The sequence below is a fragment of the Ictalurus furcatus genome, chromosome 29 (assembly GCF_023375685.1).
Source record: "Ictalurus furcatus strain D&B chromosome 29, Billie_1.0, whole genome shotgun sequence".
In the NCBI taxonomy this organism is placed as follows: domain Eukaryota; kingdom Metazoa; phylum Chordata; class Actinopteri; order Siluriformes; family Ictaluridae; genus Ictalurus; species Ictalurus furcatus.
The window spans coordinates 3464990-3475125 of NC_071283.1; the positions used below are offsets into that span (position 1 = coordinate 3464990).

The window sequence follows — 10136 nt, forward strand, 5'->3', positions numbered from 1 at the left end:
TGTGCACATGTGATTATTTTACTTTATAGGAGGCGAATGAAAACTTGACATTTTAACCTATAGCCATAGTGTTCACGCTGCAATGTCGCCCTCTGCTGGTTGAGTGATCGAAACGCACCCTGTGTGCAAGGAGCTTGTGGGCGTTCCTAGCTTTAGTTACCTGCTACCTGTTGCCATGGTTTCTCTGGGAGCACCATGTTAGTGCATACATACTGTAGCTAACTACAAACTGCATGCAAAAATCATCTGTCTTGCTCATTTTAACTACAAATCAACTGTGTTCTTGCTAAATAATATATCTAGAGGGAACGGTTGTGTGTATAAATTACATGCATCTACTTCATGTGGCAATAAACAAACAAACAAACAAACAAACAAACAAATAAAGTTGCCAGTACACGAAATATCCGCTAGGGGACAATACACTACACATTCGCCTGGTAGCAATTCACTCACTATCCACTAGGGACAGTACACTATACATTCTCCTGGTAGCAATTCACTCAATATCCACTTGGGGCAGTACACCACACATTCGCCTGGTAGCAATTCACTTAATATCCACTAGGGGGCTGTACACTAAATATCCGTTAGAGGGAAGGTACAGTAAACAGTGAACAAATAACAGTCCAAGATGGCGTCCTCCATGGGTGGAATGTTCCCGGGACAACAACAACAGCAGCAGCAGCAGCAACAACAACAACAACAGCAGCAGCAGCAACAGCAGCCTCCCGGCGCGCATCCACCGCCTCCCGGTCCCGGAGCTCCGGGAAGCAGAGCTTCAGGCAACACTTTAGTCGATGACCTGGAAGCTTCTTTCGAAGTAAGGACGCTTCTTGGAAGTCTGGTGATGCTGTGTTAGCTTGTAGCTAGCAGTAGCAGGCTTGCGCTAGCTACTTAGCAAAAAGAGATAATAATGATATTTCTCGGTGTTTGTTAAACAAGAACATTACAGGGATTCTGTAGCTTAATTTTCCTCTATATTTTACTTGGTAAATAGTTTTAATGGTTCATTTTCACTGGAAGTATATCTTGTGTCTGTGTCTTTCTTCCGCAGGCATGTTTTGCATCATTAGTCAGCCAAGACTATGTGAACGGGACAGACCAAGAGGAAATCAGAACAGGTTAAACACAGACTGTTCGTCCATTTCTCATGTCTAATCTCCAGGGCCAGGTTGTTCAGAAAGTTTCATCTGGATCAGAATGATCCGGATTTGAAAATCCTATGTTTTGCTAACCAGGATCAAGTAATCCAGCTTACTTTTGTGTCAGACTTTCAAAGCAACATTGGACTGGATCGCCTTGATCCACATATAAACCTTTCAAGATGACCAAATCCGAGATTACTCGATCACTTTATGTACTTTATCACTGCAACAAATCAAGGGCAAAATATAAATAAATGTATATACTACATGATATGAACATTTTATTTTTTGACCAGTTTTGTTACATTTTGCTCCTGAAATCCTCCCTGAATCCACCCTTATGCTGGGATCAGGATAGTCCTGATTTTTTTTTTTTTTCGAACACGGGTATCCCAAGCCTACTAAAAAAAAAGTTTTGAACACCACCATACTGAAGGTTTGATCCAGATCGGAAGCAAGATTGGATTACATGATCTGATCCGATTTCAGAATCCTTTTTTTTTTTTCCCTTTTGATAGGAACGACCCATTTTCAAGATCGGATCCAATCCAAAATACGATCAGATTACTTCTGAAAAACTGGGGCCCATCTACGTTCATAATGTAGATAAAGTATACATCAGGCTACCAATTATCCTTCCAGTACAGTAAATCCAATCCAATGTTGCTTTGAAAATCCGACTCAAAAGTAAGATGGATTACTTGATCCTGGATAGCAAAACATGGGATTTTTAAATCCCGATCATTCTGATCCAGATTAAACTTCTTCAACAACTGGGCCCAGTGTTTCCCGTAATCCCGGTGAACCGTCACGTGCAATTGCAACTGTGTCTTTGTTAGAGAGTCGTTTCCCCAAACGAGTTGGCTCATTGAGTCGACTCTTTTTTAAGCGAATGGGCGAACCTATTGCTTGGGTGAACTGGTTGTTTTACAATGACGTACAAATGCATGTTTTGGTAGGACAGTTTGATAAGGTAGGACAAAATAGAGGTCAACCGATTGATCTGCACCAATAACAGATTGCTTGGTTATCGGCAATCAGCAAAAATCCACACAGAGAGTTTTTTCCTCTGAGAAGTGTCCTCTGTCATTATTACACAGCACAAGAGCGGCCTCTAGAGGTGAAATAGTAACTGAAATTTTGCTGTTATTTTAAGTGTTTTTTGATTCATTTTGGATGTCTCTATTTTTAATTTGTTCTTTGGGATGTTACTTTTATTTTGGTTCAGTTTGGATGTATATCTTAATAGTTAATATTCATAAATTTTGTATTTTAAAAAGTACAGTACATTTTCACGCTACAGTCAGTACTGTTTATTTTTGTAATAAAGTTCAGCAGTATTTTACTTTGAGTGTTATGCTTATTTGCTGATTAATCGGTTATCTGCAGGTACCACCCAACTTGGTTATGATAAGAACACTGGTTATAAAAGAGAGTCAGATGTTATTGGTGAGCTGAAACACTTTATACAAAAAGAAAAAAGAAAAGAAAAAAGCCATACTTCCTCCCATTTTGTGTTTTGTGTGCATGTTCTAAAGGGGTTGACCAGTGCATACAGAGGTTTCTTGACGTAGCCAGACAGACCGAATGCTTTTTTCTTCAAAAGAGGCTCCAGCTGTCAGTACAGAAACCAGAGCAGGTGGAGAAAGAGGTGGGTTTCATTTTGCTTCCTCCCTCATTAAGTATCCTTGGTTACTGTGACTACGTCTGTCAAGCGTTAGACCTCAGACTTTTTCTCCTCCATTGTAGTGATCAAAACATACCGCCTGTTTCTTTCTGTACGTGTGTATGTACCGTGTGACGCAGGACATATCAGAGTTGAGGAACGAGCTCCAGAGGAAGGAAATGCTGATACAGAAGCACCTGACCAAGATTCATCACTGGCAGCAGGTGTTGGAGGACATTAACGTCCAGCACAAAAAGCCTACAGAGCTACCACAGGGGCCGCTGGCCTTTTTAGAACAAGCCTCAGCTAACCTGCCCGCACCCATGAAACCCAACTGAGCAGTGCCTGTGATGGTGCGCGTCTTCATTGGAGTATTTTTAATAACGTGTTTAAAGTTCTGATGCAACATTGGCCTGTATAAATCCAGTGCTCTGGTGAGATTATCATTCACTGTCTGGATAGTAATTAAAACTTCTAACCGAGAGGGAACTTTCTCAACTGAAATGGCTTTTGGTTATGATCGTGTAGTTCTGTTCAGAGCACTGGAGTCAAGATTCTGATAAATACATACTGTATACAATACTAAACATCATGTGGGGTACAGTTTAAGAAGGGTGAGTGTTGGAATAAATGTCTACATTTTGTAGTTTGTGTGTTGTGATGTGTTTATTAGATATTTTGTATTACAGCTGTTTGCCAAGGACGACACGTTGTACTTTTATCAATTATTAATTACATTTACTGTGAAGCAAGTTAGTTCTTTTTATCGCTTATGTCAGAGTAGCTACACTATATGGCCAAAAGTATGTGGACACTTGTCCATCACACCCGTATGTGGTTCTTCACCAAACTGTTGCCACAAAGTATTGTGGTATCAATACACAATTGTATAGAATGTCTTTGTATGCTTTAGCATTACAATTTCTCTTCACTGGAACTAAGAAGCCCAAGCCTGGTCCAGCATGACAATACCCCTGTGCACATTAGCAAGCTCCATGAAGACATGGTTTGCCAAGGTTGGAGTGGAAGAACTCGAGTGTCCTGACCTCAACCCCACTGAACACCTTTAGGATGAACTGGAACACCGACTGCACCCCAGTCCTCCTCTTCCATTGTCAGTGCCTGATCTCACTAATGCGCCAAAATCTGGTGGCAAACCTTCCCAGAAGAGTGGAGGCTGTTGTACCAGCAAAGAAGGGATTAAATCAGGAATGAGCTGTTCAACAAGCACATACGGATGTGATGCATGCAAAAAGCAGTTTGGGACACAACTCTCAATGAAGACCTCTCGATTTTAATCCTTCAGATTAATCCACACTGTTGTGAAGAGTGCAACGCAACCCATGTGTGGCAGTCAGGGGGTGTGGTTTAGCTAGAGAAAGGAGTGGGTGATGTAATAAGTGTGTACTTAATAATGCACTATTTTTACCTTTTTGAGTTTTAAAAAAAAAGCCTAGTGGAAGTAATCTCCAAATAAATCAAAACCACACTCTCGTGTGTCTCATCGAAAGTGTCCCTAAAGTCATCTATAGCAGGGGTTCCCAAACTTTTCCAGGGCAAGGCCCCCCAAATGGCATTAACATTTGACTGAGGCGCCCCTTTTGCAAGATGTCTTTAAAACACATTAAAAATACAGACTTCTGAATATATCCCCCTTTTTTTTAATAATTACATCTTACATCTTTACATTACATTACATTACGAATTGATTGTGTGTGTGTGTGCTTGTCTGAGAGTGAGAATGAGAAAACATACATTTATTTATTTTTCACACCAAATTGTTGAGGCCCTCCGGGCGCCCCCTGGTGGCCCTCAGTTTGAAAACCACTGATCTATAGAAATGTACTATTGAGGTCAATTATTTTAAACACTTGGAGTGAGCACCATTTATTCTATCAAATTAAAAATACTGATGCACAGCAGCGGTGTTTTGTTTTGTCCTTTTGAACCTGGTTTTACTAAGGTTAAGTTTATTAAGTTACTCTAGGGGCTCCCACTTTATCACTGGGACTAGCATATTCGGGAACAGTAGGTGTCACGTGGGCCGCGGGGAATTATAATAATAATATGATCACGTTACACGTTTTCCTAATTAGTCATCTTTACTGGTGTGGAAATTTAAAGGGAGTCATGTGTCGGTCACATTGAATATGCATGTGTGCAGAGTTTGAATGATCATGAAGGCATCATCCTCTTGAACAGGATGATTGAAGATCTTTCTTTTTTTCATTTAGTACTGCCCTTCAGAAGTTACATAAGATATTTACATGTCTCCCAGAAGATATAACAATTTACACCAATCATCCTGTTCAAAAGTTTCTGAGTGTTAAAAAGTGTGTGTGTGTGTGTGTGTGTCCATCTCATTGTAACTTAAGGAGCTCAATATTAAAGCCTAGTGATTTACAGTAATATGCACTATTCCTCCTTTATGCCCCTCTTCTCTCTCTCTCTCTCTCCCTCCCTCTCCCTCCAGCTTTCATAAGCTCCACAAAACCATGACCATTCATCTCCTGAAACACTGACACAAAATGAACATTGATATTGTCAAAACCCTACAAGATGTTTATAGGCCACCATAAGCACAGGTCCTAACGGGCCGGTAAACAACCGAACCCATATTTCATTTTGTCGTAATGGTCGTAAATATCCAGAAGTAATCCATTGTAAGTAGGGCATTGAAGTTTTACCTGCATAATATTGAGTGCAGCTAATACCAGCAGGAGCTACAGGATATGAAGGATGAAAAGTTCACATATGATCCCAAAGGTATATACAGCATAGCAATGTTGTTGACTTTATATTCCATCCATTTTCTATACTGCTTATCCTTCAGGGTTATAAGCAGCGGAACCTAGCACCAATCCCAGGGAGCATCGGGCACAAGGCGGGGCATAATCACATACACACTCACACACATTCATACACTACAGATACTTTGGACATGCCAATCATGCCTATCATGCATGTCTTAGGACTGGGGGAGGATACCCCACAGCCCAGGGAGAACATGCAGAGTTTGCACACCGCCGTGAATCAAACCCCCAACCCTGACATTGTGAGACGAACGTGCTAACTACTAAGCCACCGTGTGCCCCTGTACACCTTCATGCAACTGTCCAAGTTGAAGATGCCTGGTCTTTTTCCAGTTTTGTGTTTGACTTAGCTGCTGTCTGTAAGCCGTAGACGAGCCCTGTATTCACTTGGGTTAAATCTTCAGATCTTAGTGTTCTTGGTTACCTTTTAGGTTTCCAGGGTCTGCGTTCTCTATCCTTGCCTGGATGTCTGCGTCGATCCCTCCATCCTTGTTCATGGCGCTGCCAAGGTCCCCCAGCTTGTCACTGGTCTTGTTTATGCACATGATCTTGGCATTATTAATGGTTAGGCCTGTCTGTGGCTTATATGACCACTAACCAGGATATCATGGATTCCATGTGCTGGTGTTTGTGAAATGCTAGAACTATGTCATCTACAAAGTCTGTCCAGGTGAGACCAAAGCGTCCACTGAATTCCCCAATTCTGACCCTCTGTTGTCATGTACATACACTCTAAAGCCAAAAGTAGGTGGTCACCTGACCATGATACCCATATGTGCTTTGCTGAACATCCTATTACATAAACTACAAGCATTAATAGTCATTTAATCTCCCTTTGCTGCTATAATAACCTCCTACATTATAACCTGTACATTTTTAGATGCTCAAAAGGGCAGGTCTCATTGACTCAGTCTTCGTTAACAAAGCGGAACCTTTTGTGTCCGTACGTGAAACTCGGGACCGCAAACACAGACGGACCATAAACAACACACGTGCAAGACGCTGACTTAAACCAGCAGACATGGCAAGGGTGTTTATATGATACGTTTAGATTGATGTAGACAAATAAAAAGCACTACGAGCGTGTGTTAAATCATATATTTATCTAATCATATATATTTGTTTCCCCCACAGCCGAAAGCATTGAAAGGGAAGAGCGCGGTGGAGAAGAAAGTGATTCATCCTTATAGCAGAAAAGCTGCGTGTCTGGCCAGATCAGCTCACAGACAGGACAGAAAAGAGAGGTAAGTCTGTAAGTGTAGTGCCCTGCTTTGTCGTGGACAGTTTGGACAGTGGACAGCTCCTTCATTCACTGTTTACAAACATGCACTAATGTGGAAACACAATCTTAGCTATTATGTCTTGTGTGTGTTTTTGTTTATGAATTATGCCAGATATTGTGTCTCCATAGACTTGTTGAATACATGCACACGTCTCACAACTCCTTATTTCATTTGAATAAATAGCCATTTCATATTAAAAGTAGATGACACAAATCACTTTGCTAATACAACCCATGTATAGGTTTATATATATATATATATATATATATATATATATATATATATATATATATATATATAAAAGAGCTGCAACAACTAATCGATAATAATCGATTATGAAAACGAATCTCATTATCGATTCGTCGGTCTGCGTGCGGCACGGGGGAGATTTACTCATTACGTTACTTCTGTTCCGAAAACACGCTTCGGAGAGTAAATACTAAAGTTGTGTCCCAAATGACGTCCTATACACTTACACTATGCACTCTGCACTACCGTCTAGTGTGTGGATTTTAGAAAGGTAATATCATCTCAAATATAACACTAGTGTGTTTTTGTTGTTGTTGTTTGTTTTTCTTACTAACCGGAAGTATAAGCCACCTCCTAGGCGACGGCGCGTGACGTCATAGGCGACGGCGCGTGACGTCATACGCACGCTAGCATTAGCAGACGACTTTCTACAGTTTACTTTCTGTCAGCGTTACCTTTTATTCCCAACATGAAATAAAAGTGAGAAAGGAAGAAAGTGTGTATCCTCCAAGTCCTCTAATGCAGCGAAGGATTTGAAACACCGTGGAAATTCAACTGATGCATGAGGACAAACTTATGTTTATATCCAAAATGCTCTACTGTGTGTAAGGGGCAGGGGAAACTGGTGCAAACTGCTTAAAAGGTTTAGTTTAATGTAAGTTTATTGTCATTATATGGTGTATTTGCGTGCTTGCGGTGTCAATTCTGTCGTTTATTATAACGGAAGCGATGTGTTAGTAACGAGGCCGTACTGCTGATCACGTGCGGTGTAGACGAGCTGATACAGAGTGTGAGCGCGAGTACGATCTGTAATGTCTAATTAAAACATCATGATCAAAAGTGAACAAGTAAAATAATATTCCTGAAGACAGTGAGTAACAGAAACCACAAGGTGCAGTGTATTGGGTTCTTTTTTGTTTTGGACAAACAGTTGTGTAAAGTTTTAGTTGTGTAAAGTTTATATTTGTAACCCTCAGTATGTGGATTTTATTTTAAATAAACAAAACAAAAGGCACTGAAAGTTTGCCCCGCCCCATCCGAATAATCGAGTAATCAAAATAAATAAATAAATAATCGGCCAACTAATCGATTTTTTTTTTTTCCAGGTTGAAAAATGAAAAGGCCCAGCGTTTAAACTTAATTCGTAAGTCTTGCAAGTATTTCATAGCCTTCTGGTAAATTCTTGCTTTTTTAATATATTGTATATATAAATATCATTATAAGAACTTAATACGTTTACAGAGCATTGCTGTTTAGTACGAGTTTGTAAGCGTTACCTGTCCTGTTCCGTCCACAGGGGAAAAACTTTCGTGGTTCCAAAGTCAGTTGGACTCAGGAAAGGTCGAATATTCCAAACAAGACGCTTGTGAAATCATCGAGAGGTAAGACCGTCCGTTCGAATGGCTATTAACAGCGTGTTCTCGGATGTTCGGACGAATCATTCGTGACCCCATGTGATCCGCTGTTGTTGCTCATCCGCCTCCGGTTTGTGCGTTCTGACATGCTTTTCTGCTCGACGTGGTTGTACAGAGTGGTTATCGTAGACCTCCTGTCAGCATCTAACTAGTCTGAGCATCCTCCTGTGATCTCTCTCATCACCAAGGTGTTTTCACTGGACTGCTGCTGGATGATGTTGTTTGGTTGTATTTTTGCTTTTCGCACCATTTTGTGAAAATCAGGCAGGTTCTGAAATACTCAAACCAGCCTTTCTGGCACCGAATACAAGTAATCGGTACTTAAACACCTTTAAACGATTCAGTTTGACCTGAGGATACGTGCGGACACCTTGAGAGTGGACCTCATGATGTAGTCATGCCAGCGTGTGCTGTCTTACACAGGTATCTGCACCGATTTGATGGCGAGTTAGAGCAAATCGAGTTGGCCAACAGCATCAAAGGGCGTCAGGGTCGACTGCACTTCTCCAGAGAGACCGTCATTAAGCAGACGATGGAAAGAGAGCGAGCCCAGTACGAGGGGAACGGCTTCGGTGAGTAATCTTTCACATTTATTATCCAAAACCCCATTGATATCTTTTTTTTTTTTTTTTTTTTTTTTTTAAAATTCACTTCATCTTCCTTCGCTTTCACAGAGATCCCGGATATAATCAACAGCAAACATTTGAAGACGTTCAGGTGAGAACACCGAATTGAGGTGAGGTGATGTTATAATTATAGTACATTCCAGAATTATTAGCACCCTTCAAGAATAATTCTGGAGGATGCCGTGTATATACAACCTACTTGCTTAGGAATATAGGATGGAAATCAAACGATGGGAATGTAGCATATATGTAACGCAAGAGAAATGTCTCTGGGTGACTGAGAACCTGAGAGTGGTGTAAACTTTTGGTTGTTATTTGTTTAACAGAGAGTGGAACGGTGACCTGAAGAAACTGCCTAATATCAAGATGCGCAAGGTTTCGGCGAAAGGCCCGGAGAAGAAAAACACTGCAGTAAAAGAAACACACACTGAAGAAGAGGAGGATGAGGAAGATGAAGCTGAGGAGGAGGATGTGTCTCAGGACTCTGATGTAGAGCTTTTGGAAGATGAAGCATGACGCCAAACAGCTCTGGACTAAACTCGTGATCGTTTTGTTCGGTGTGGATGACTGATAAAGAGTGTGTGTTCGAGTGCAAAGTGATGGAAGTTCATTCGTGTCAGGATTTTCTGTGTGTATGTATGTGTATAGAATATGGTTGGGGTTCTGTGACACTGCCACATCCATTTTAAAATAAAAACAAATCCCTATTTAAATCTCTACAGTCAGATTTATTATACCGATTTATTAGACTTCCGTTATCACTGATCTATTCATATCTTCCATGCTTGGGTTTGGGTTTCAGGACCAAGCATGGAGTCCCTGTATGTCCCATGCTAGTGTTTCGTCCTTTGGTGAAAGACATGTCCGTATATGACGGACTGTCCCGTTACTTTATCAGCTCAAGTCAAAGTTATTAGTTGAACCCTTGGAATTCGA

General features: G+C 40.8%; 2 protein-coding genes across 3 annotated transcripts; both read left to right on the plus strand.

Annotated features, from left to right (window-relative positions):
• The first annotated feature begins 208 nt into the window (after positions 1–208).
• Positions 209–3460, plus strand: med28 (mediator complex subunit 28). 2 transcript variants are annotated; one of them, XM_053619642.1, is made up of 5 exons: positions 209–823; positions 1058–1124; positions 2538–2597; positions 2687–2799; positions 2955–3460. In XM_053619642.1, exons 1-5 carry the CDS (start codon positions 635–637, stop codon positions 3150–3152), a joined length of 627 nt encoding a protein of 208 aa, XP_053475617.1. In that variant the 5' UTR covers positions 209–634; the 3' UTR covers positions 3153–3460. The 2 variants fall into 2 exon arrangements, with proteins under 2 accessions (XP_053475617.1, XP_053475618.1); XM_053619643.1 differs by lacking the exon at positions 2538–2597 and having other exon boundaries at positions 217–823.
• A 3121-nt stretch (positions 3461–6581) lies between these two features.
• tma16 (translation machinery associated 16 homolog) lies at positions 6582–9917 on the plus strand. Its single transcript, XM_053619658.1, has 7 exons — positions 6582–6651; positions 6762–6871; positions 8266–8303; positions 8457–8541; positions 8998–9146; positions 9249–9291; positions 9527–9917. Exons 1-7 carry the CDS (start codon positions 6649–6651, stop codon positions 9714–9716), a joined length of 618 nt encoding a protein of 205 aa, XP_053475633.1. The 5' UTR covers positions 6582–6648; the 3' UTR covers positions 9717–9917.
• The last annotated feature ends 219 nt before the right edge of the window (positions 9918–10136 follow it).